The sequence below is a fragment of the Balaenoptera acutorostrata genome, chromosome 10 (genome assembly GCF_949987535.1).
Source record: "Balaenoptera acutorostrata chromosome 10, mBalAcu1.1, whole genome shotgun sequence".
NCBI lineage: Eukaryota > Metazoa > Chordata > Mammalia > Artiodactyla > Balaenopteridae > Balaenoptera > Balaenoptera acutorostrata.
Window position 1 is genome coordinate 46,490,246 of NC_080073.1, and position 27,430 is coordinate 46,517,675.

General features: G+C 48.6%; 1 protein-coding gene across 7 annotated transcripts in view; it reads left to right on the top strand.

The window, feature by feature from the left end:
* Positions 1–24,411, top strand: part of ACKR2 (atypical chemokine receptor 2) — a 49,853-nt gene extending 25,442 nt beyond the window's left edge. Inside the window, exons 1-3 of one of the 7 annotated variants that reach the window (XM_007193463.2) lie at positions 12,519–12,664; positions 15,660–16,320; positions 22,023–24,411. In XM_007193463.2, coding sequence (XP_007193525.1) covers positions 22,037–23,212 — 1,176 coding nt within the window. In that variant the 5' untranslated portion in view covers positions 12,519–12,664; positions 15,660–16,320; positions 22,023–22,036 and the 3' untranslated portion in view covers positions 23,213–24,411. Of the gene's footprint in view, positions 1–5,173; positions 5,939–12,508; positions 12,665–15,659; positions 16,321–17,576; positions 17,657–22,022 lie in introns of those variants that run through there. The other 6 variants (XM_007193462.2, XM_007193461.3, XM_028161677.2 and 3 more) reach the window with 6 other exon arrangements.
* The last annotated feature ends 3,019 nt before the right edge of the window (positions 24,412–27,430 follow it).

Consider the following 27,430-nt stretch of genomic DNA (forward strand, 5'->3'; position numbering starts at 1 on the left):
ACAGGATAATGGAAAATAAATATCAGTCAGTGTGAGGGTCACCCTTTGCCCGGAATTGCATCAGGTATGAGAGATTCAGTCAGTGCCAAGGCCCAGGCAAGCACCGTGCCACATGGTTCTCGGTAGAATCTGTCCATATGGGCCTCCACTTAGACGTCATTTCTTGCCTCCTTGTTGGTCACCAGCCCTATACATCCACACTCAGTATGGTCCGCCAGCACCTTCAGGCCTGGCAGTCCATTTTGTTGCTTCTGTGCCAAGCTAGGGGATGGGATGGGGCTGCCTGTGGCCGTACTCACCTTGGACTCACCGTGTGCCATGTCTCTCTTCCCCTGGGTTGCACAAACCCCAGGTCTCTGACCGGTAGGCAGAGCACAGGGTCAGTCTAGCGTCTAGATTGACGTGCTTCCCCCAGGCCTCTCATCATCTCCCCAGCCTGGGGAATAATATTTTAGTTTGACGTAGGATAGAAAGAGAACCTTAATTTCCTCAAACTCCTGTACTCTAAGGACAAGGAAAATTCAAAGATCTTTCCTAAGGTCTGGCTATTTGAGTGGAGGGAAAGTCAATAGGGGGAAACATCAATTAACGTTTCAAAAATGCCCCACCCTGCCATGACCAATGCAGTGTGACCACCGCCTCTTCCAGAGACGCTCCCTCTACTACTCTTTGCCCTCTATGTTCATTATAGCTTGTAAAACGGAGGAGGCAAGTTGCCATTTTAAACAAGGCAGAAGTTCTTAACTTGGGGGCCCATGATATGACTCAGGGAAACCTGAATTTGGATAGGAAGAAAATTTACATTTTTATTTTCATTAACCTCTGACAAAATTAACATCTTTGATTATGAATGTAAGCAACAAAACAGTAGTATTAGCAGGACCTTGTCACAGGTATCTTAAAATATCATTTATATTCATCACTGTCATGGTAGTTGTAAGATTTGTCGCTAGATCTTTTTAAATGTGTCAATAATGAAATGCATATATTACTATATCATAAATGTGTTTTTAAAATACTTTAAGAACTGCATTTCAGAATAACTTTTTACATTTAAAAAAATTATCTTAGCATAATTGTAGACTTGCATTTGCAAAAAATAATACAGAAAGATCCTGTATACCTTTCACCTAGTTTCTCCCAGTGTAACCTGTTGCAAAATTATTGTACATTGTCACAACCAGCAAATTGACATTGCTATATCCACCCACATACCTTATTCAGATTTCACCAGTTTTATATGCAGTTTATCACATGTGTAGATATGTGTGCCCCCAGACAACTCCATCACCACAAGGACCCCTCATGCTGTTCTTTCATAGGCAGACTCTTGCCTCCCTCTCCCTTCCCAAGCCCTGGCATCCACTATTCTGTTCCCCATCTCTACAATTTTGTCATTTCAAGAATGTTATATAATGAAGTCTCTACCCTTTTAAGGTTTACATATTTTCAGAAGTTTGTAGAAGTGTGTAACCTTTTGAGATTGCCTTGTTTTCATTATGTATAATTCCCTTGAGATGTATCCAAATTGTGTAGATAATAGTTTGTTCCTTTCTGTCCTTGAGAAGTATTCCATGGTAGACACATACGCAGTTAGTTGAACCATTTGCCCACTGAAGGGCAATTAGGATTGTTTCCAGTTCTGGACTATAATTCATTTTTAACATATTTTGTTTTGTGTTTTTAAAAATATTATTCTGAGAGGGAGTCCAAGGCCTTGCCACATTGCCCAGAAATCTGTCGTCACAAAAATGAAGTTCTAAGGGGGAGGAATATGTATCACCACACTTTTCCCTTCTACCCCTAGGGACTGGGTGAGAATGGGGACAGGGTAGGGTGGCATCTCAGAGCCTCTGCCAGGTCTTCTGTGCTGTTGGGTGAGACCTGAGGCATTACAGAGGCTGATCTTCACTAATGAGGGGAGGGTGTCTGTGGGGAGGGGAGTCAGAGGATGAAGAGTGGCCCAGGCACATGGCAACTTGAAACCCAACCATTGCCCCAAACCTAAGGAATATCTGTCATGCTCACAAATGAGTCATGTGAATGATTTTGAGGAGACAAAGTCGAGTGACGAGGGTGAGTCCCACTCCTGGATCTGCTGGGGCAGGGAACAGCTGTGGGAGGTGACCTGTGAGTGGGCTGGGGAGTTCAAGGTTACAAAGACTCAGAGCTCGAAGTGACCGTGACAACATAAGCTCCTGGGAATTTTAGCAGGGGCAGTTCCCTGCTGGAGGCAAGCCCATTTCATTCCGTTTCAAAGGACAGTGTGATCTCAGCTGACTCTGAGTTACACTTGACCTCACCTGTTGAGAATTTTCTTATTTTATTTTTTATTTATTTTTTCCTCTGCTTTTTAAATCTCTTTTTAAAAAACTTTTTAATTTAATTTAATTTTTTTTGTACAGCAGGTTCTTGTTAGTCATCCATTTTATGCACATCAGTGTATACATGTCAATCCCAATCGCCCAATTCATCACACCACCACCCCCACCCCCTGCCGCTTTCCCCCCTTGGTGTCCATACGTTTGTTCTCTACATCTGTGTCTCAATTTCTGCCCTGCAAACCAGTTCATCTGTACCACTTTTCTAGGTTCCACATATATGCATTAATACACGATATTCGTTTTTCTCTTTCTGACTTACTTCACTCTGTATGACAGCCTCTAGATCCATCCACGTCTCTACAGATGACCCAATTTCGTTCCTTTTTATGGCTGAGTAATATTCCGTTGTATATATGTACCACATCTTCTTTATCCATTCGTCTGTCAATGGGCATTTAGGTTGCTTCCATGACGTGGCTATTGTAAATAGTGCTGCAATGAACATTGGGGTGCATGTGTCGTTTTGAATTGTGGTTTTCTCTGGGTGTATGCCCGGTAGTGGGATTGCTGGATCATATAGTAATTCTATTTTTAGTTTTTTAAGGAATGTCCGTACTGTTCTCTATAGTGGCTGTATCAGTTTACATTCCCACCAACAGTGCAAGAGGGTTCCCTTTTCTCCACACCCGTTCTAGCATTTGTTGTTTGTAGATTTTCTGATGATGCCCATTCTAACTGGTGTGAGGTGATACCTCATTGTAGAAAGTGTAATCTGCTGTTTTTGGATGGAATGTCCTATAAATATCAATTAAGTCCATCTTGTTTAATGTATCATTTAAAGCTTGTGTTTACTTATTTATTTTCATTTTGGATGATCTGTCCATTGGTGAAAGTGAGGTGTTAAAGTCCCCCACTATTATTGTGTTACTGTCGATTTCCTCTTTTATAGCTGTTAGCAGTTGCCTTATGTATTGAGGTGTTCCTATGTTGGGTGCATATATATTTATAATTGTTATATCTTCTTCTTGGATTGATCCCTTGATCATTATGTAGCGTCCTTCCTTGTATCTTGTAACATTCTTTATTTTAAAGTCTATTTTATCTGATATGAGTGTTGCTACTCCAGCTTTCTTTTGATTTCCATTTGCATGGAATATCTTTTTCCATCCCCTCACTTTCAGTCTGTATGTGTCTCTAAGTCTGAAGTGGGTCTCCTGTAGACAGCATATATATGGGTCGTGTTTTTGTACCCATTCAGCAAGCCTGTGTCTTTTGGTTGGAGCATTTAATCCATTCACGTTTAAGGTAATTATCAATATGTATGTTCCTATGACCATTTTCTTAATTGTTTTGGGTTTGTTTTTGTAGGTGCTTTTCTTCTCTTGTGTTTCCTACTTTGAGAAGTTCCTTAAGCATTTGTTGTAGAGCTGGTTTGGTGGTGCTGAATTCTCTTAGCTTTTGCTTGTCTGTAAAGCTTTTGATTTCTCCATTGAATCTGAATGAGATCCTTGCCGGGTAGAGTAATCTTGGCTGTTGGCTCTTCCCTTTCATCGCTTTAAGTATATCATGCCACTCCCTTCTGGCTTGTAGAGTTTCTGCTGAGAAATCAGCTGTTAACCTTATGCGAGTTCCCTTGTATGTTATTTGTCGTTTTTCCCTTGCTGCTTTCAATAATTTTTCTTTGTCTTTAAGTTTTGCCACTTTGATTACTATGTGTCTCGGTGTGTTTCTCCTTGGGTTTATCCTGTATGGGACTCTCTGCACTTCCTGGACTTGGGTGGCTATTTTCTTTCCCATGTTAGGGAAGTTTTCTACTATAATCTCTTCAAATATTTTCTCTGGTCCTTTCTCTCTCTCTTCTCCTTCTGGGACCCCTATAATGTAAATGTTGTTGCGTTTAATGTTGTCCCAGAGGTCTCTTAGGCTGTCTTCATTTCTTTTCATTCTTTTTTCTTTACTCTGTTCCACAGCAGTGAATGCCACCATTCTGTCTTCCAGGTCACTTATCCGTTCTTCTGCCTCAGTTATTCTGCTGTTGATTCCTTCTAGTGTATTTTTCATTTCAGTTATTGTACATCTCTGTTTGTTTGTTCTTTTTTTTAAATTAATTTTTATTTATTTATGGCTGTGTTGGGTCTTCGCCTCTGTGCAAGGGCTTTCTCTAGTTGCGGCAAGTGAGGGCCACTCCTCATTGCGGTGCGCGGGCCTCTCACTATCGCGGCCTCTTTTCTTGTGGAGCACAGGCTCCAGACGCGCAGGCTCAGTAATTGTGGCTCACGGGCCTAGTTGCTCCGCGGCATGTGGGATCTTCGCAGACCAGGGCTCGAACCTGTGTCCCCTGCATTGGCAGGCAGATTCTCAACCACTGCGCCAGCAGGGAAGCCCCTGTTTGTTTGTTCTTTAATTCTTCTAGATCTTTGTTAAACCTTTCTTGCATCTTCTCAATCTTTGCCTCCATTCTTTTTCCAAAGTCCTGGATCATCTTCACTATCATTATTCTGAATTCTTTTTCTGGAAGGTTGCCTGTCTCCACTTCATTTAGTTGTTTTTCTGGGGTTTTATCTTGTTCCTTCATCTGGTACATAGCCCTCTGCCTTTTCATCTTGTCTGTCTTTCTGTGAATGTGGTTTTTGTTCCACAGGCTACAGGATTGTCGTTCTTCTTGCTTCTGCTGTCTGCCCTCTGAGAATTTTCTTTTTTTAGTTGGAGGAGTCAGGGTTCACATTGTGATGATAGCTCGGCCTCCCATCCCCCAAGAACATCCCCCTACCTGGGATGTTTCAGGTGGAATTTGTGCTGTCCCCTGCTTATTATGCCCAGCTCTGTGTGGTACTGTGTGTCCTTGACAGGAGTCTGGTGGCCAAGTGCCAAGGAATGCCAGGAGCTAAGAAGCCATTCAGGAGGAAGACGCTTGAGCAAGGTCAGGGGTGCGCAGGAGTGCAGGAGGAGACTGTAAGTCGTCAAAGGTGCGCCAGCACCGTTATACAAGTGCTAAAGAATGAATGGGGCTGGGCACTGAGCACCAGTGCCACTCACCTCGCAAGAAGGGCAGCGGACCACACAGTACGTGCCTCCTGAGGGAAGAACAGAACTACCTGTGAAGTTGAAAACCTGAATCTGATCAAACCTCCCACTTCCAATTCACAGGAAATACAGAGAGCAGAGAAACGTGTTAAAGAGCACCATGAGGATGCAACAGCACAACCCAGACTCTGGGAACTTTACGTACAGGATGAACAACCAAGTTGCAAGGAGAAGCAAGATGATAGAGGTGGAGAGGGAACCTACAGATCTAAAAATACTTAAAATGTATATCAACCACTAACGGTGCGTGGACCTTATTTGGATCCTGAATCGAAGAAACAAGCGGTGAAGGGAAAAATTTATGAGACCAGTGACTGGATATTTGATATTAAGGAATTAGTGTTAACTTTTTAAGGTGTGACAGTGGTCAAAGTCCTTATCTTTTAAGGACACATACTCAAATATTTACAGCTTACATGATATGATGTCTGGTATCTGCTTCAAAATAACACAGGAAGGGGTAAGTGGGAGGGAGTGCAAGTAGAAAGATTGAGCACTAGTTGATAATCGTTGAAGCTGGGTGATGGATACATGGGAATTATTTTATACTATTCTGGCACTTTCTCGAAGTGTATGTTTGAAAATTGCCATAATAAAAAAACTTAATAAAACTATAAAACATATGTGGTGAGGAGAAAACATCTGGATTTGGAAGGAAGGTGCAATCAGCCAACTGGCTGGGGGCTGAGAGTGGGAGTGCAGGAGTCAGGCTGCCTGGGCCTGGGACGTACATGTGGGGAGGGCCTCCTGGATGGGCAGATGGGGTAAAAAGGTGAAGGCATGGTCGGCAAGCCTTTCAGTTCTCAACTGTTGATTTAACAGTCAGCTTCCTCAGTTTCCAAGACCTTAAAAGTGTTTAAAAGAAAATAATTCCACAGAAACGAAATTGGCCACAGAAAGCTGGCGGCTCAGCTCGTCCATGCCTCCCACCTACTTCCAGGCTCTGTTATGAGCACCGGTTTCCAAGCCCTACACGATGTCGTCTTTGCTTGGAACCCGAGGGTACGTGCAAGCTGCTGCTGTTTGCCGTCCCTGACCTCGGGCTGGCCAGGCATCCTGGCTTCAGTCATGTCCTCATGGGCAAAGTCCCAGAGCCAACAACAGAGTGTGCCAGCTGATGGAGTATGGACATCATCGGGTCCAACCCTCTACAACCGCTCTCCAGAGAAGCCCCAGGGAGTAGAGTCTTTGTGTCCAAGCAGCACTGGGAGCAGTCTTAGGTAAAAGTAAGTAATTCTGCGGAGTTTTCAATGTTGAAGCATACGTTCACCCAGTACACTTGTATTGCACGTCTGCTGCATGTCAAGCCCTGGCTGGGCTTTTCTGTGAGGGATTCTCAGATGAGTAAGAAATAATTTCTGTCCTAGAACAGCTAACTAGATCTGAGTTGGAGGGAAGGGAGAAGGAAGGAGCAAAGAATTAAACAGAATATTCACATACATTATGGGCAAGAGAGCACTGGCATGGGAATCAGAAAGTCCAGGGGCTCCTATCAACTGTGGGTTTCTGGGCAAGTGACATTCCCTCTCTGACCCTTGGCAACGCTATCTACAAAATGGGTGTGATAACCTCAGCTTGGCCTAACCCACAGAGAAGGCATCTGGAGAACCACTACATTAGCTCATGTAATATATGGTTGAAGGTATTTTGATAAATGAATAAATATGTTGATTTCAAACAGATACGTTTTTACCACAGCAAGGGACTGGTAAGTGGCGAAAAGATTACATATCCCCTCCCACCTTAGCTGAAAGCAGCCCCCTCCCAAGGCCCTGAGCTCAAGACCCTGGGCAGATGTACAAAAGGGGAGACAACACATGTCTGGGGTGGCTGGAGGGGGCCGGCTGGAGGGGGCCAGCTGGCGGGGGCGGCGCAGAAAGAGGTAATGGAAGAGGTGAGATGAACATTTCCTTCCTGCTGTGCCGTCAATGGAGAATAATAGGAAGAAACTGGTCTGAGATTTTGACACAACGTCTAATCAAAGTGACTAGACACAGGCGCTAACAGAACTTCTAAACTGTGGGGCAAGTTTGTGATTTAGGAATTCCAACTTTAAGACCCTGGAGATGGACCAGACTGACCCTCTTGTGGGCTCAGCCCAGAATGGGGTGAACTTTGCCCAAGGAATACAGAGAAATAGAGAGAAAGAGACAGCAAGTGAGACAGAGGCTGAGGCAGGGCCAAACCGGGGCTCTTTCATCTAAAAGCCACTTTGTCAAGTGCTGGCTGGGCTCCATCAGCAAATCAACTGGCCGCCTCTCTAGCTCCTGTTCTGTGTGGGTAGCACTGGATACTCTGCGTGCAGAGGAACAAGGCCCTTGACCTTGGAGAATTTGCAGAATGATGGAAAGACAGATTTGCCCCTGAATAATAATTCCCTTACAGACTCGGGAAGCTCAGCAGGGCATCAGGGAGGCCCGGAGAGACTTGGGGAGGCTTCTGGGGGGAGACAGGCCTGGAGCTGGCTCGTGGAGGACAGACTGCAGGCAAAAGCTTGACAGATTCACAGTCAGTCCTTGGCTGAAGAGAGAAGCAGGTGTTTTGAAAACATGATGCCCCTTTTCACTGTAATTAGTAAATGTGTCCTGTGAGTTAGGAGTATGCCAGAATAGTAAAGATTTTAAGGTCACTACCCTATAGTTTAAGGGCATTGTGTGCTGTGGGAGAGGCCTGTGTATCCTGGCTGAGTGGCTTCAGAGGCTGGGTCTACTCCCTTCCCAGGGAAGATAATCTTTGCACATCTTAAAGAGAGCAGAGAAGATGAGTTCAGAGCCCTCTCCCTGCAGCCCACATGGGAAAGTCCCGCTGCCCCCTGACTAGTTTCTCTTGCTGCAGTGCACTGCAGTCACTGTTTCGGCTGCCTTTGCAGCCAGTGGAAGACAGCTGGTAGCTCTCTCTTAGGTGGAGAGCAGTTCCTCTGTATGAATTTGAGTAGGTGTTGCCCAACTGTCTGCCACCTGGGCTTCTCAGCAACTGTCACTGCAGCAGAGCAGAGAAGGGGGAGTCGAGAACGAAAATCTCAGGACATGAGGTTGGCCGGTGCAGCTATGGGCCGGGTCAGGATTGGGGTGGAGAGCAGGATGACAGACTGGGGAGGAGTGGAAGGACCTGGGCCTACCTGGCCAGCCCTTCCTGGAACTCCCTGGCATTGGAGCCATGACTGACTTCCCCTGACTGGAACCTGCCTGTTCCAGGAAAAGGCCCAGCTCTTGCTGGAAAGATGCCTCAGTGGGTTCCAGGGAAACCTGACCACTCATGCAAAGACTCTGAGCTGCCCCCGTGACCTGCCCTGCCCATCAGGGAGTGTTTGATGTGCTGTGGCTGGGAAATCAAGTCAGCAGGAAGCAGATGGTTTGAGATATTTCAAAAGAGGATGAGACAGTTTGAACAGCAAAAGAAATAATGATAATAATGAAATAAAATTAATACTCATGAGTCTATACTGATATAAATAAATAAATAGGAAGAAAGGCTAACTTTCTTACAGTAAAATTCCAATTAAAAATATAGAAAGAATGATGGAAATAGAAAGTGACCATTTGGCAAACACCACAGTAATAATCGTTGTCAGAAAGCATCATTGGTAGATGCTAAAATTAGTGGTAAAAGTATGATAAGAAGCAGGATATTTGCATAGTTTCAAAGTACCTCCCCACGAGATGCTTATTACAAAGGAATAAATAGTAATTTCATGGTGGAAAAACCTGGCAGACACTACCTTACCAAGTGATCAAAGTTAACATTGCCAGTAATGAGCCATATTAAAATCAGGTGCATCGGGGCTTCCCTGGTGGCACAGTGGTTGGGAGTCTGCCTGCCGGTGCAGGGGACACGGGTTCGAGCCCTGGTCTGGGAGGATCCCACATGCCGTGGAGCGGCTAGGCCCATGAGCCACAATTACTGAGCCTGCGCGTCTGGAGCCTGTGCTCCGCAACGGGAGAGGCCGCGATAGTGAGAGGCCCGCGCACCACGATGAAGAGTGGCCCCCACTTGCCGCAACTAGAGAAAGCCCTCGCACAGAAACGAAGACCCAACACAGCCATAAATAAATAAAAAATAAATTAAATTAAAAAAAAAAAAGTTAAGGATGTACCTCACATATCTTAAAAAAAAAAAAAAAAAAATCAGGTGCATCTGGTAATCATGCGCTGAGAGGGACACGTCACTTCTCTGGTGTTCCTGCCCAAAATGCATAGCCTCAATCTAATCATGAAGAAGCATCAGACCAAAATTTAGGGACATTCTACAGTTCTCTTCAGAACTTTCAGGTCATGAAAGATAAAGCAAGACTGAGGAACTGTCCCAGAATGGAGAGACCAAGGATACACAACAACAAAATGCAGGGTGAGGTTCTGCTTCAGATCCTGGACCAGAGAAGGGACATTAGTGGAACAATTGGTGACATTCGAATAAGGTCTGCAGATTAGTTAATAGTATTGTGTCATGGTTCAGATCATTGTATTGTGGTTCTGTAAGATGTTAACAGGAATTCTGTGCACAATTTTTGCCAAGTCTAAAAATTATTTTTAAATTAAATTTTAAAAAGGGGGTGAGTCTCAAATAAGATTGCTTAATGACCAAATTGATAGACATTTATTACCCCCTATGGATCCCTCATTCTTTGCGAAAATGTGATTTCTGTCAGTCCTGAGTCATTTTAATTTACAGAAATTAGGATCTTTGCTGCTAATAGGAATACTAATTATAACTTTTACCTTAAAAATAAGAATAAAGCTTAAAGAAAGAAAATGAAATGTAAGACATTTTTATTCTTACCCCTGACAATATTTGGGATGGAGCATTTCCTGTTTCCCTAGGGGTTGTGGTTGATTTGTAATTTTCTAGGAAACAGAATATTGGACTACCCCCAAAAATGTTGCTGGAGTCCAGATGGAACTATGCACATTAAAAAAAAAAAAAAAGTTTTCTCTTACCTGAAAAAAGAAATCAGAATGTATCCTGTTAACTTATATTTTTAAAGACTAAGCTTAAAACAAAGTTTATTTTGGATAAGACTAGCACTTTTAGCAGTTTATTCTAATATCTGTGTGTTAATATCTATGTTGATATCTGTCAGAATTTATAAAAAGAAGGATGACAAAGGTATCTTGATCAGGAAACTTGATCCTACGTACGAATCATGTCATGGCTAGTCACTGTGAAGTAGTGGACACCATATTCAGCATATTAGTTGGCTGCCTTAGAGACTTTTAGCACATTAAAAGACTTTAAATTATATTAAGTTGGGGAACCAAGGAGTAAATAAATCATAGTTTATCATTTGCCAAGGTCAACAAACAGCACACTGTCTTGCTGCTTGCCCCCAGTGGTGTCAGTGACCATTAGTTAATAAGCTAACCAGGAAGTTTGGCATATCCCCCAATAGGACCATCCCAGATAGAGATTAGCAGGTTGACTCTCACAGTAAATGTATATTGGACCATTTTAACTCACACTCAGCCCTAATTTCTAGGTCAGTCATTTTCATAAAAGATGGTGGGAAAAGAAATAGAACTTTAGATGGAAACTGCTGTGCACTACTGGCCTTAGAGATACTAGTTTCTTGTTGTCATGTTGCCAATATGGTTAGGCTAAGACCAACAGTGCTTCTCCCCTGGAGCCATTAGAACCTGAGGAGAGAGTGTTAGAGATGCCATTTCACCAGGGTTTTCTTTCTGAGGGTTGTATCCATGCTCAGTTAAGAATGGGTTAAAGTTGCAGAGGAAAGATGTACCATTCTCTCCCTTAATACTTATGTTGGTTTACAACACATAAAGAAACAATGACAACAGACTATGTCATGCTTTTAAGCAAGTCTTTATAATGCAATACTTGTTCCTTGTCTAAAGTTCAAATAAAGAATTTTTAAACTTGAAAAAAAAAAAAAAAAGGGGGGTGAGGAAGGAGCCCAGGTTCTAGAACTTAGTTGTTCCCCAAGGTGGAAGCAGGACTCTATGGCCTTATTCTCCCTATTGGTAACTAGCATTTGGCCTGGAGACCCACCCACTAGGAAGGTCCCCTGCTTCCCTCTGTGGGAGTGAGAACCCATCACAGGCTTGGCCTCCTGTGGCCTGTCGATGCCAGAGAAAGGCAAATGTCTGCCTTTGTCCACCTCTCTGGGGACATTCAGTTCTCAGGCCTGTCTGAGGGAGGCATCATCCCCACACCCCCAAAAGATCTGAAAACCACAGCTCAGAGAGGTGAAGCCACCACCTCTAGGTCACACAGCAGGTACATAGCCAGATTCAAGCCCAGCTCTGTGTGACCCCATTGCCAGTGCCTGTAACCACCTGACGTTATTCTATTACTGCTCAATTCAGGTAGGGGCAACGAGCATTCACCAAGCAACTACTGTGTGTCGGGCTGGCAGTGGGGCTGGAGGTGAAGGTGGCTGAGACATTGACCCTGGACCACAGGTGCCATCCTGGCGGAGAGGTACCCTCATACTGCCAAGCATATGACAGGCAGTGTGTCGCACACCCATATTCGTTCATTCAGTCTGCTCTTGCCTGGCCCTGGACTCAGGCTGGTGGGCCAGATATGGTCCTTGCCCTGGGAGCTCGTGACCCAGTAGGGGAGCAGACAAGTGAACAGACAGCTAGCTATGTGGAGATTCATGCCATGATGGGAGTGGCAGGGGGAGTAGGGAAGGGGAAAGAGGGAAGATGGTCTAGAAAGTCTAGGAGATGAGAATATCGCTGACACTGTGGGTGGAACAGACACAGCACTGCTTGGAGGGAGTTATGGTCAGAGAAGGAGAGTTGGGGGTGAATGAGGGAGTGGGTAGAATCCTGCTGGGGAGGTATCCAGGACCAATGAAGCTGGAGGCTGGGAAGGCCACCTAGATAGGGGACAGGGTAAGCGAAAGCCTGGAAGTCTGGACTGAGGCAGTTCTTGTCCTTGGCCCAGCTGCAGGGGAATCGTTCCAGAGAAGTGTGGTTGCAGACACATGTTTTCCAAAGTAATTAGACTATCTTTGGGGGAGATGTTCTTCCATGGGGACAGTCATTTGAGCTTGACTCATTTTCAGTGAGGGAAACAGCTTGTGGCTGTGCAGCCGAGGTGGGTCTGGGGCAGGCGCAAAGAGGTACTTTGTTCCAGCCGGAAGGCAGGATGTGTGCAGGAAGCTGTCCAGGGAGGGGAAGAGCTTATGAAGAATCACTCCCTCTGCACTTCCCTGAGGAAGAAGGACCAGACGCTACTGCTCTCCTCCTGGGTGTGAGGTGGACATCCCTCGGCAAGTGGGGCTGGCTCTGGTAGGTTTCTGAAACTCTCGAAATGGGGTGGGCCCTACACAGGGGCCACAGGTTGAGACTGGATCTAGTGGCCCGGAGAGTGTGGACAGTGTGGGGAGAGGCAGGTGCTAAGCGGGGCGAGTGTGGAGCTTTGTCTCTAGGGCAGCTGTTGGAGCAGTTGCCCCAGCAGCTGGGGAGTAAGGTGGTCTGCTGGCCCCTTGCCCCCTTGATTCTGGCTCTGAGAATCTGCTTCGTGGATTCTGGAAATCCCTGAGAGTTGGTACCGACATGGCTGGGTGACCTCAGGCATTCCCTTTCCTCTCTGGGCTGTACTGTGATGGGGACAGATGAGATGGCCTTTAAGGGTCCCCCTCCCAGGGCTGAGGTTCCCAGCACACAACCACACTCTCTCCTTATGCACCCCCCATCCTCTCTTTTTACCCCCAACTCCTGCCAAGTTCTCAGCCCCTCCATCTGCCCCAAACAGTCCCAGGATCCCCTCTTATTCATCCCAGCTTGAGCCAAGTGTCATTTTAGGGTCTGGAGGGGAACCAATGTGTGCTAGGCACTTATTTAATTATTATAAAAATGCCACCAGGAAGCATTTTATAGGTGAGAAAACTAAGGCTCAGAGAGGTTAAGTAATTTGCCCAGGGTTACTCAGCCATTAAGAACTGGACCAGTCTATAGTCTATTCTTCCATGCTGCACCATGCTGAGTGTACCACCCTCCCTGGGGGTGGTGGCGGTGGAGTGGGTGTTTCATTTTAACCCCAGCATAATGCTGAAATGCAAGTGCGAGGAGCTCGAGTAGCGAAATTTCGGGCAACAACAAGAGAGGCCCCAAAAAAGGCAAAAATAATTCAGGAAAGATGTGAAAATCTTCAGCAGCAGCTCCTTGAAGAGTCGGGCTCTAAAATTGCTTAGTTTTTATTAATTGCAACAAACTTTGGGAGGAGGGGTTGCTCTTATGATTTCATCAATGTCACAAGCATCTCTGTTTCCTGGTAAGAGCCAGGAAACATGGAGTAATGTGGGGTCCCAGGGAGTGGGGAGTGGGTGGGCCTCACGGATCCCAAGGAGTAGGAGGCAGCATGTCTATCAGGAGGCTGCAAGGGGCCCCCTGCCTGGTGGGGACCGGACAAGGCCACTCTCTTCCAGCCAGGCTCTGTGACTCCACAAACCTAGGGAAGGTTAGTGCAGGAGATGGGGGCTCTGGGCATGAAAAAGGCAAGATACACCAATATGTTCCCAAGGGTTATTTTGGAGGGAGGTAGGATTGTGGGGAGATTTTTAGCCTCTTTTCTATTTTTCTTCTTGTATTTTCACATTTTACATTGAGCATATATTACTTTTGTAATCAGGAAAAATACATGTTAAAAATACATGTTAAAGAGGGAGAGTGTGTGCAGTGGTCTAGGGCTCAGTAATCAGCGCTGTAGGGTCAGCTCTGCCTGGTTTGTGGTGAGGCCCTGGGCTTCCTGTGAAACCGGGGAGGGGACACCTGCTCCCCTCCTCACAGAGAAGCCAGGAAGACTTGCAAGGACCAGGGTATCAAAGAGCCTCATGTAAGTGTCAGGACTGGTTTGTGTTGTTTTCATTGTGTTTTATACATCACAATGAATCCAAATGCCATGCTTCCCAAGGGGGACCGTGCAGGGGGCAGCTGTCGGTCCTGTGAGTCTGCGAGGGCTCACAGCAGCTCGCAGTGTGTGGTTCAAGGCTCCAGATCTAGAGCCGACTGCTGGGACTTGATTTCTAATCCTGCAGTACACTTGCTGTGTGTCCTTGGGCATGTTACTGCCCCTCTCTGAGCCTCAGTTCCTCACTTGTAAAATGGGAATAACAGTAGTGCTTGTCTCAAAAGGTCGTTGTGAGAGCAGTAAGTACCTTAACACATATAAAGCTTGGCGGGCAAGTGGGGGAGCGGCAGGGGGAGGGACCACAACTCACTTGTTATTTTCTTTGAGAGGCAATGTAATTGAGTGTTTAAGAGCATGGACTCTGGGGAATTCTCTGGCCGTCCAGTGGTTAAGACTCTGCGCTTTCACTGCTGAGGGCATGGTTTTAACTCCTGGTCAGGGAACTAAGCCATGCTGCACGGTGGAAAAAAGGGCATGGACTCTGGGTTTTAGTTCCTGGTCTACTACTCACTTGCTCTTGGGCCAGTTCCCTAATCTCTGTGCCTCAGTGTTCTCAGCTACAAAATGGGACTAATGATAGTGTTTAATTTCTATAAGGTAAATATGTGGATTAAATAACATATGTGAAGCTCCTTGTCCCTGCACCCAGCACACTGTCAGGGCTGCATGGTGTTAGCCATTATAATAACTGCACCACGTTTAATCCCACGAAATCCTTTGCTGTAGTATTATTTATTTTATGAAACAGCCTCGTGGAATTCAAGGGTTTAGGATGGAAGCCCTGCCTTTGTCTTGGGGACTGCACGAAGGTTTAAGCCCAAGAGCATCCCAAACTGAGCAGTGGAGCAGAGACCCAACCTGTGCCCCCTGAGTTGGTCATTCCTGAATTCTCTCCCTGCATGCCGTTCCCATGGCCCTGGACCTCTTTCCTCCTGTCCTTGTGTGGCTCCCAGTTCCTTTTCCTGTTTTCTATTCACGTACCATCAGTCCCACAACCAGCCTTCCATTCAAGCATCCTGAGCGATGGCAGCCTGGTCTCCTGTCACTCTCCGTCTCTAGTCCCCAACCTTCACCCCTGTCTTTTAATGAGCTAGCCCAGACTCTGGGCCTGGGTTCAAATCCCAGCTCTGCTACTTACTAGCTGTGTGCCCTTGGGCATGTTCCCTAGCCCCTCTGTGACTCAGTTTCCTCACAGGTAACATAGAGATAGTAACTATCCGCCTCAGAGTGTTATCGCAAGGATGAAATGAATTAATGCATGTAAAGTTCTGAGAACGGAGCCTGGCCCATAGGAAGTGCTATGTAAGTGGTGGGTATTGTTGTTATTGTTATACATACAGTAGAGTTTAATATCTTGTGTTTTCCCAAACCCAGGAGGAAGAAAAGAGAGATCCCAATGCTGTTCCCAGGTCCCCCACCTGTGCCCCAGCAGAGCACTTTCCACAGCCCGACACTGTGGTCGGAGTGTCAGTCACTTCACAACTCCTGCCTCAACTTTTCCAGCCACAGCTGGGCCGGGATGGGATGGGAATGCTAGAGTTATAGGCAGAGAGGGGGGCCCATCACCAGCTGAGCCAGGTTGGAGTCCAGGCCTTGGGACTCTATCTCCACCCTAGTCCTCCCAAAGCAGTCAGAGGAGCCTTCTGAGGGAGGGAGCAGGGTGTGGCCACAGGGAGGCTTGCGCCAGCTGGAAGCGGCCTTGAACTTGGCTCAAGTGGAAACAGTGGGGGCTCTGGGCCGGTCACGCTCCATGGTCACAGGCTCCCAAGACTGCTGAGGCAGAGCTTGCCCAAGCTGAGGAAATAACTCACGGAAGGAGGGTCTTGGCTCATCTGTGTGCCGGGCACCAGTGTGGGAGGGAGAAAATCAGGCCAGGGAAAAAGGAGGCGAGAGAAAAAGGGAGGGAGAGGGTGACTGTGCTGATTAATTGCATGGTCATTTGTTGAATGCCTCTCAGATGTCAGCCCTGTGCCGGGGAGCTCCAGCGCCTGGGAATCTCCAGTCTCTAGCAGAGGAGGCAAGTGATCCTCAAAAGGTGACTCTGTTTCTGGGAGGTGGATTTGAGGCTGAGGAGTGAACTTCTGTGAGTGCTTGGGGGGCTGGGGCAGGGGGTTCACCAGGCCAGTGGCCCAGGTAGCCTCCTGGGAGGGGAGGATTGAGGTTGCATTTTAAAGGATATAAATCTTTTTCCAAGGAAGCCAGCAAAATTATCATCCACTGAAAGTGATCTCAAATGTTATTCTTTGTTTTATATTACGAAAGCCGGTGTGGCCTCTTAGGGTCACGTTTGATCTTGTTTATTCACTGGTCTCAGCCGACTGTGGGCAGCACACTCAGCATGGGGGTGCTGTGGTCAGCTGTGAGGGGACCTACACGTGACCCGGTCCTCAAGGCCTCTTGGCTGGGGAGGAGGGCAGCCATGGGGTTGATGTGAAAGGTGTAAAAGGGAAGGTGGTGGGTGACAGCAAGACGGGCAGGTTTGGTCATGCTCCATGGGGTCCTGGTCAGAGGTATGCTGGTAAAGGTTCTACAGCCGATTCTCAGCAGCAGTGGGCGAGGGAAGGGAAGCTCCGGTTTACAGCATTTGCCTTGGTGTAAATATTCCCACTGTGACCCATTTCAGGCTACTGACTTATCACTGAATGTGGAATTGGTTAATTCCATGATTGGTTGTTGAATGCCTCCCAGATGTTGCATTACTGGCTCTCGCCAGCCGGTACGAGCCAGCCTCAGCATATGGCTGACTTTGAGTCTTCTCTGCCGCCCATTGATGAGGCCAGAAGTCCCACTATCAGAGGCTCATCCTTCAAACTCAAGTTTGGTTCATGTTGAAAAGGGGAGCTGGGGGAAAAGGGCCAGTTCTGTTACCGAGTCCAAGCTTGTACTGCTCCCCTGCACGACAGGGGACGAGGTGTTGGGCAAGGAATAGCAAGTTTATTCAGAAAGCCAGCAGGCCGAGAAGATGGGGGACCCGTGTCCCAAAGAATCATCTTACCTGAGTGATTAGAATTCAGGCTTCTTTTATACTAAAAGGGAAGCGGGGTGTGGCTGGTTGTTGCAGACCTCTTGGTACCAGCCAGACCTCGGTGGGGATGTGATAATCCTTTGTTCCTGCAGCTGACCACGTGGGACTGGTCAGATGTTCCTGTAAACCTTCCACAAGACAAATGTTATTTTCTGTTCTGCAAATTTTTATCTCTATATGAATGAAAAGTGTTACGCCTTTAATGGTCAAGCTTGGGAGGCAGAGCCTTGAGAAAGGGTTATTATGTATATTTCAGGCTGTAAGCATCATTCTTTTCCTGTTGGATGAGACAAAGGTGCAGAGCCTGCATGGCTAAGCCCAGGCGACAGAGCCAATGTGGAGTCAGGTTTGTTCTTCTCTGTTACAGTTCTACCTTGTATTGTTAGGGCCATCCAATCCTGGGCCCATCATTTGCTGATCTTAAGCTGTGGGCAATTGGGCTTCACCTCTCCAAGCCTCAGTTTCCTCATCTGGAAAATGGGGATCATAATGGTACTGCTTATCAGAACCATGGTGAAGATTAAATGAGAAGGAGCTCAACTAACATAGCTACCTTCCTGTCTAGATGGACATAGCAGTATCCTCTCTCTTATTGCCTCAACTTTGACTTCTCTGAGAGGCCTGAGGAGGGGAGGCCTGGATCCTCAGGAGAAGACATTAATCTCCAGCCAGATTCTTGCTAAGTTAAAGCTGGAGCCAGCCCAGGCCAGCAGCCTCAGGATGATGTTACTGCCCCAGAGACAAGCTGTAGTTTGCCCTTGTGCCCTTGGCTTCATTGTACGGGGAGCTCAGCTGACCTTGCCCTTGCTGTCCCTGCTCTTTTCGGCCTCCTCTCTATCTAGTTCTCCGGATTCCCCAGAGGCTCTACTCCAGAGCTTCATTCGGGGTTGCCTTACTATCTGCTAAGACGTGAATAACTGACACTGCAATTCATTCCTCTCACGGTGTTTCTGGGTAAGCCAAATAAATGAATTCAGGTAATAAGGAAAAGTGAAAAAACAAAAAAAGGGAAAACAGAACAGGGCTAGATGGAGTGTTAGGGGTGGGGTAACAGAGACCTGAAGGGCAGTCAGACATGGGGTTTGTGGCTCAGTGCAGCCGTACAGAGATGACTCACTGTATGATTTGCACACGTAGTTCCCTCTCTTTGAGTCTCTGTTTCCCCACCTGTAAGTTGGAGGAGGTGGACACCATGCACTCTCACTCCCTCAGTGTGAGATGCGGAGGGCACAAAGGGTCACCGGAAGTGACCCTATTGCCACTGTGTCAAATTACCACAAATTCAGTGGCTTAAAGCAACACAAATTTATTATCTTAAAATTCTAGAGATCAGAAGTCTAAAATGGGTCAGCCCAGCGGCATTCCTTCCGGAGGCTCAGGGGAGGATTAGTTCCCTGCCTCTTCTAGCCTTTAGAGGCTGCCTGCATCCATTGTCTTGTAACCGCATCCCTCTGACCTCTGTTTCCATCGTCACATTTCCTTCTCTGATTCGGATACTCCTGCCTCCCTTGTAAAGGACCTTGTGAGTACAGTGGCCCCACCGGGATAATCCAGGGTACTCTCCCTAGCTCAGGATCCTTAATTACTTCTGTCAAGTCCCTTTTGATATGTAAGGTAACATATCCACAGACTTCAGGGATTAGGATGTGGATGTTTTTGGGAGGCTACTCTGTTGACCGTAGGGAGACTACGTTTCTCAAGGAGGCTCCATCAAGCCTTGGGGGCATTAATGGTGGAATCTACCGAGGCTGGACCAGCCAATGAGGGCGAAACCTGGGCAACCAAGACCTCCTGAGCTCAAATCACACCTCTCTCAGGTGGCCCCTTTTGATAACTGCTAGACAGGGCAGAACAGAGGCCGAGAATGAGATGGGACCAGGGACAAGGCACTGTTTCTGAGTCTGAAGACCTGGGGCTCAGATGCAGCTCAGCCAGTGACTTCCTGCGTGATTGTGGAGAAGTTACTTTGCTCCTGGGTTAAGTGGGGCTGACAGTTCCTTCCTGGTTTGCCTTCCAGGATTACCAGAGTTGATATGAAGGTGCCTGGCCAGTTGTCATGTGCATATGACACATGCTGGTTGCTGTTGTCATCCTTGTTGGTATTATTGATGAAAGTGATGGGAGGGGCTGGTGGCCCCAGAGGTCCAGAGAATGTGGAAAGATTCCCAAGGTGAACGATCAGGAGGCCAGAGGCCCCGAGAGGGAGAAGAACGGAGTGTTCCAGGTGAAGGGAGCCTTGTAAAGGTGCCCTGGTCCAGCCTGGGGCCTGCTGACCCTGACTTCTGGCTTTGATCAAAGCAATTAGCAGACTTGGTTGTTTGTTAAAGCAAAAGTCAGAGACTTTTCAGAAGCCAGGTCAGGATCAAGGTCAGTGCTAACAGACTAGAAGAGCTGGTATTTAATTAGTGGTAACTCCTGACTAATAAGCCCTAGTCAGGCCCAAGTGCGGAAGGGCACTCCCTCCTCCCAACGCCAGCAGCTCACGGGCTTCCAAACCAGCCATGTGCTGGGGGTGGGGGGTGCCCATACTGGTGCCCAGGAAAGAGGGGCTCAGGGACAGGAGAGCCCAGATGCACAGGAAGGGAGTGAAGGACGGGGAAAGGAAGGCACAGGGCCAAGTTCTCGAGGCCAGTCAGGAGCAGAGCCCAGCCCTAGTTAAAGCCGCCCAGGCCGAGGTCTTGGGGTGGGGATAGGACGTCTGTGTTTCCCCAACGTCTGGCCCAGAAGCCAGTTGACAGGAGCCCAAGGGTGGGGCAGAGGCTCAAGGAGTAGGAGGACTCCAGGGCTCTCCTGAGAGAGGTTCTGCCTCAGCAGAATTGCATATTTCCATCACAGGGTCACGGTGTCATGGATACTAGAAGGGTCAGCTGAGGACCTGAGTCAACATTTCTTTCAAAATTCTACCTGGAAAAAAAACCAGGCAAAACTTCTACCGGGAAGGACTGGGGAAAATGTTTGCAATATATATGGAAAAAGCTAAAATCCTTACTATATAAAACCTCTTATAAAATGAGAATCCCACCCATTAAAACAATAAATCATGCACAGAAGACATACATACAAAATAATACATTAGGTGTATTAAACGTTCAGCCTCATTTGAATCAAGGAATAAAAACTAAAATACAGAGGTACAAGGTGGAGTTGATTTGTATTTCTGGGTTTGTGGCCCATTATCATCACCGGCCTACAGGTCTTATTCTGGTGCCTGTGCATGATTGCCTGCTTGGGCCACAGATTCTTTTTTATCTCCTTCCTCTCTCCTCCCCGAACCCTCTTCCCCATTGGTGAACAATCTAACGTGCTGAACATGAAGTCTCTCTCCTTTTAGAACACAGAACAGGATTGAGCATAATCCTTGGTTCATGACACGTTTTTCACTGGTTCACGTGAGGCTCTCTTTTTAAAATTATGTTTAATAGTACAATTAAAACCTGGGAAACTGCTGCCCAGAGAGAACTTGACCATGGACAGTCACCTGCCCCATCCCATGTCTCTGGCTTCTCCTGCCCAGGCAGCCACCATCTTCAGTCTGGTGCCTGTCTTTCCCCTGTCTTTCATCTCTTTGAGCTCCTTCACAGCATATATTTATATCCTTCCTGAGGTGGTGGTGGTTATATATATATGTTTCATTTGTCTTAATTTTATTAAAAGAGTATCATGTAAATATTTTTATCATGTATGTATTTTTATGGAACCTGGAGATAGCAGTAAAGAGGTAGAGACACACAGGGTGATGGTGAGGGGTGTGAGGAAGGGGTCTGTGATGTCTCCCACGTTTCAGTCTTAGGTGACCAAGTAGCTGGTGGTGCTGTTCAGTTAGATAGACAAAGGAGAGGAGAAGAGGCTGGTTTGGAAGATGATGAACTCAGCTCTGGGCAAAGCAATAATTTAAGCAAATGTTTATTGAGTGCCTCCTATGTTCTGGGCATTCTTCATAGAGCTCAAAATGCTCTGCCTGAATTATAACGTTTAAGCCTCACAAGAACCCCACGAAAAGGCACTATAATTAATATCATATTAAAGATGGGGAAACTGAGGGATTAGGTTTAGTTCTGAGTCTATCGACATGATGGTTCACACCTTTCTGCTGAAAACCTAGAAATAGTGGATGAAATATTTTTAAAATATTAAATATTTATAAATGAAGATATTGACATAAAACTAAATGTATAAATAAAATATTTTTAAAATAACCAAAGGAAGGGAAATCCTCAAGTGAGAGAAGTAAAAAGAGCTCAAAGCCAGAGTAGACACACTAGGTATTTATAGAAAAAACAAGCCCCACTGAAGAGAAGCTCTCATTAAAAAAAAAAAAAAATTATAAGCCACACAAAGAAGAAGAATTCCAAGCCACGCATGAGGAAGAGTATGTACACAATAAATAAGTGAATTGGTATCCCTAAATAATAAAGAAAAACATGAAAGACGTTATCAGTCTTTATAAATGATGAGGGGGAAAATAAAGAAGAGAAACCATCATGAAAGAAGTGAGTACTGTGAGAACACCTGAGGTTAAGTCAGCTACCCAAGGTGACATAACTATTAAGTGGTAGCCTTGGGCTCCTCATGCTTGTTCTCGTACTTGCTAGCCTATGGGTTACTGGCGTAAATGCGAAGAGCCTATTGGACACCCCAGAGCAGTGGCTAAAGTGGGTTTGGAGAGAGGGTGGATTCGTCTCCTGTTGTTCACACTGCTCTCTGGCCCACAGAGCTCCAGCCCTGGATGTGTCCTCCCACCATGGCCGCCACCGCCTCTCCTCTGCCACCCACCGCCAAGGTGGCCAGTTCTGAGAACAGCAGCTCCTTCTATGACTATGAGTACTACCTGCACGACGTGGCCTTCATGCTCTGCAGGAAGGACGAGGTGCTGTCGTTTGGCAGAGTCTTTCTGCCCCTCTTCTATGGCCTGATCTTTGTGCTGGGCCTGGGCGGGAACCTCCTTCTCCTAGTGGTCTTGCTCCGGTATGTGCCTCGAAGGCGGATGACCGAGATCTATCTGCTGAACCTGGCCGTCTCCAACCTCCTGTTTGTGGTGACGCTGCCCTTTTGGGGCATCTCTGTGGCCTGGCATTGGGTCTTTGGGAGTTTCTTGTGCAAGGTGGTGAGCACCCTCTACACCGTTAACTTCTACAGTGGCATCTTCTTCATCAGCTGCATGAGCCTGGACAAGTACCTGGAGATTGCTTGCGCTCAGCCCCACCACCGGCTGAGGACCCGGGCCAAGAGCCTGCTCCTCGCAGCTGCCGTGTGGGCTGTGGCCCTGGCTGCCTCCATCCCTGACATGGTCTTTGTGAGGACGCATGAGAACGCCCCAGGCGTGTGGGACTGCTTTGCGGATTTTGGGGGGCATGGGACCATCTGGAAGCTCTTCCTCCGCTTCCAGCAGAACCTCCTGGGGTTTCTCCTCCCCCTCCTTGCCATGATCTTCTTCTACTCCCGCATTGGCTCTGTCCTGGCCAGGCTGAGGCCCCCAGGCCAGAGCCGGGCTCTGAGGATGGCCATAGGCCTGGTGGTGGCCTTCTTTGTGCTGTGGTTCCCGTACAACGTCACCTTGTTTCTGCACTCGCTGCTGGACCTGCAAGTCTTTGGGGACTGCACGGTCAGCCAGCGCCTGGACTACGCGCTGCAGGTGACAGAGAGCATCGCCTTCCTCCACTGCTGCTTCACCCCCGTCCTCTATGCGTTTTCCAGCCGCCACTTCCGCCAGTACCTCAAGGCTCTCCTGGCCACTGTGCTCCGACGACACCAGGCTCCTTACCTTGCCCAGGCCCCACCGTCCAGCTATTCTGAGAGTAGTAGGCTCAGTGGCCAAGAAGATATAACTGGCATGAATGACCTCGGGGAGAGGCAGGCTGAGGACTCCCCCGACAAGGGGGACGCGGGGAAGAATTCAGCCTGAGTGGCCACACCGCCGTCCACGAGAGCAGATGGGACCCAGCTCAGCTGCGCATCCACCGAAGCCCTCCCTTCAGAGGTCTCAGTGACTGTGTTGCTGAACAAGCCAGTTCTTGGTCCTCAGCCATCAGCAGCGTTCGCTCTCTCCTGTCTTCTCCCTCCTCTTTCTCCACTGCCTTCCAGGACGCCACACTCGCTGGCCTGAATGGCTGCCGCAGTTTCCCAGCTGACCCCTGTGCTTCCTATCCTCGTGCTCTCCGGTCATCTAACCTACACCCAGCAGCCAGAGTAACCACAACACCCTCAGCCGTCTCTCCCATCCCCCTCAGAGCAGCCCGAGGCCTGCCACCCACCAGACTGCCGCCTTCCCTGTGGCTCAGCTGGGGAAATATTATTGCAAGATTGTTGACTATCACAGCCTTGATGGTGGATCCGGGGTCTGGCAGTCAGGAGGGGCTGGAGGTGCTCCACACATGCGAGTCTGCGGGTGGGAGGCAGAGTGAGCACGTGTTCCTGGTGGTCCAGGAGCATCTGCCTCCCTCTGCCTCCCACGCCCCCTCTCAGGAGCCTTCAGGGCTCCCTAGACCCTGCACTACCAAGTCCAGAACCTTTGTCCAATTTAAGGCTGGAGCTTTCACAATTAGAATCCCATACACCGTTTCACCCTTGTACTCCTTCACCTCCCTTTTCATTTCCTGGTTGCCACACCCATTGTTCTTTCCTGCACGTTCCCGTCTTTGCTTTTGCGCTTTCCGGCTCCCTTATGGAACAGGGATCATTTTCCAGCCAGGTATCCCCTCACCCTTGTTGTGTAACTGAATCCTACTTGCTCTGGGAAACCACTCCGGGGTCACTCTGCCCTGTGCTTTGGGTAGAGGTTGGGTAGAGCATGGGTCTTTGACCAGTGACGACCTTATGTTTCCCTGGCACAGTGATTCATTTATGGATGGGCACATGACCCAGGCAGAGCTTGTGAAACGTAACTTGACTAGAGCATGCTAGAACAGAGGCATGAAACTGAAGCCAAGGGGATGTGAGGTCTGGAGCTGCTCCTTCATTGGTTCGAACTTCAGAAGGTGAGGTGACAGCAGTGAGTGAGCAGATCCTGGGGGCAGCGCTCGAGCCCTAGAATCAAGGCACGGCTGAAGCTCATCCCAAGCCTGGACTTGACGGTGACACGAACCAATAAATTCCTTTCCAGTTTGGGGTGGTGGTGTTTTGTTACTTGCGATCTAAGGATTCCTGACGGATATGCCCTGCCTGGGTGCCTCATGTCTCCCACGGTTGGCATCCTTCCTGCCCACTGACACGTCCACTGAGAAGCCTTTCCCCAGGGAGCCCCTGGCCTACAGTGCCATCTCTCTTTCCTGAGCTTCTAAAGCATCACTGCTTTCTCCTACCCCCCAGAGCCACCTGGTACAACCTGCCATGTCCTGCCATGTCTGTCCTGCAAAACCCAGCCCAGAGCCTGGCAGACAGTAGTGCTCAGAAGGAAACCTTTAGATGGATAGAATGGAGACCAGGAGGACATGTGGCTGGGTGAACGTAAGCTCTAGGGGAGTAGGGACTCTGCCTGGTGTAAAATCTGCATCCCCCGTGCTTCAGTCAGTGCTGGGAATGTAGTAGGTGCTCACTACCTTTTTTCTTTTGAATGAATAGCTGGATGGATAGAGAATTGAGCAGGTGGTCAGTATCCTGCCCACTCTTTCTTCTCTTCCCCTGAGCTTGGATGGTCTGGTCACAGCACATGTGTCATGAGCAGGGCTGTCCCTGGATGTTGCCTGAGTTGACCTGGCTGACTTTTCCCACTGTGTCAGCTCTGGTGCCTCTGGTTCTCTCTCCCCAAGGCCCCAGATTCCCCGCTGTCAGGAAGGACTGTGCGCCCACTCAGTCCCCTGGGAAATGAAGATCCTCTGGATGTGAAGGTGGTGGTTTGTCTGAGGATGTGGTGGTGACGTTCTATTTTAGAGCTCTTGAAATCTTGCCGGACAGGGGACCTCAGTCCTGCCCGCATGGCAGCCTGACTGGTGAGATACAGCCTGAGCCGTCCTGGTAGGATCTAGGTTCCCAGAGTCTCTGACTTGGCGCCCATGATACACAGATGGGATGGGACAAGTTATGCCAGGCAAGGATACCCAGCAGGGCTTGTCACCAGCATTGGTGGATTTGCGTGTGTGCGGGGGGGGGGTGGTCTGTGTGCGTGTGTCTGTGTTGCTGTTGGGGCTGTGTGGAGCACATATGGCTGTGTATATGGATCTAGCATGAATGTGTCTCTGTGTCCATGTGGGTCTGAGTATGTGCCCGTGGGTTTTCCGTGTGTTCCTATGTGCCTTTCTCCGGCTGCGTTAAGTGTGGGTGTGTGCTCTCTGTAAATAACAGGTGTATAAGACGTAGTTCCCTGAAGTCTGAGCCTAAAGGGGAGGAGAAGGCCTGGCTGCAGGTGGCCCATTGGTCCCTCTCACTGTCTAGTTGCCATACACCACAGCTGACCACAGTGAGGGCTCTGAGTGTGGCGCAGTTTGCGAGAAGGTTCGCTGGCACTGGTCAGGGAGTGAATTGGGGGTTGGCTCTCATACACAGGTCAGGATGGAGAGAGCCAGGACAGTGCCCTCTCCATCCTGACCTGACTTCCCAGCCTGGACCTTGGTTCCTCCTGCCACTCTCTGCCCACCCCGAGGCTTGGCTTCCCGTCTGCACTGCCCAGCATACCTGTGTTTCCTACCTGAGGTCTGAGGAAAGCCCCCAGGATTCTCTTGGCTCTCAGGCTCTGAGGCAAGGGAGACTGTCCCGCCCGGCTGAGCCAGGGAGAAGGGCGGGCATGGCTCTGTTTGGGAACAGGGCTGCCTACCTTCCACCTTGTGAAGTGTGGTGTGAGCGTTCATAGCAGTTACTGCCTATAGAAACATATCTCTTTATTTTCCTAGAGGCCTGCAATTCCACCACGGGCACGTCATTCCTGATCTTGCTTTGTTATAAGCTATCCTCAGAGAGGATACACAGAGGGAGAAAAAATTTGGTGCAGAAATGAGGGGTTCGCAGACAGAACTGCTGGGTGAGGACAGGCAGCGACTAGATGCGTCCTTGTGGGTCTCAGTCTTTTCGCTGCCCCGAGGCCTCTGCCGGGGCAGGAAGGGTGCCCTTGTGGAGGGTGTGTCCAGCAGTCCCCAGGCCAGGGGGAATACAACTACAGGTGCCACGGGCCCCCCCTCCCCTGCGAGCAGGGGGGCATGGGCCTCCACGTGCACAGGCTAATCCTGGCTGCTCGCCACTCCCGGGGGGGGGGGGGCCTGTTGTTATGGTGGACATCCCTGACTGTGGGATGGTACGCTTGTCTTCACCTCACACCTGACCCCCCTGAGGCTTCCCTCAGTCCCAGGTAGACCCTCAAACCGATCACAGGATCCATGCAGTTCCTGGGACATCTGCACGTGGTCACTCTCAGCTGAGGCCTCTTTGTCCCGACTTAGTGGGCTCGGGCCCGCAGCCCCGTCCCAGCCTGTCCACAGGCCCGGCTCCTGGTCCATAGTCCTCTGGGTGTGTGGAAAATGAAGGTATGCAGCACCCATGTCCGGGCAGGGCCAAGGAGGTGTGGGGAAGCCCTGTGTCTTTATCCCTGTTCCCACACCTGCTCTGGCACAGGGCCTGGCTGCGTGGAGGAGGTTGCTGGTAAGCTGCCCAGAGACACGTCCTGGCCTCCAAGCCCCCTTCTCCCTCTCCTGTGCTCCCCACGGGGCTCTTCTCCTTGCGCCCCTGGCCCTTGTGGAAGGGGGGTCAGATGTCTGGCTTCTCCTAGCCAGTCAGAGCCCTATTAGGCTCCAGGCAGCTGTCACCGTTTTGGGGCAGCTAGACCCAGAAAGAGGCAGGCCCCAGCCCAGAGTCACACAGCTAGTGAGGACAGACTCCTGTCCCCGGCCCGGCCCCTGCCCAGTCTAACAGCCTGTTACCCTGGCCAAACTCGGGGCAAAACAGGCAACCTTAAGACAAAGGAAGAGGCCAGTCAGAGGTGTAGGGTTGGGGTAGCAGAGAGAAGCCCCCCTGGGTGGTCCCTGCAGGGGATCTGTGACGGTCCAGCCACCGCAGGGGGTCTTCCAGGTCCCGACGGAGAGGGGTAAGGGACTGAATAGCACCGTGAGTATGGGGTCAGAAGGACCAAGACAACTGATGGTTGCAAGGCACTTTATTTAGAATCTACTGAATCTTATATAGACAGAAGAGGAACTCA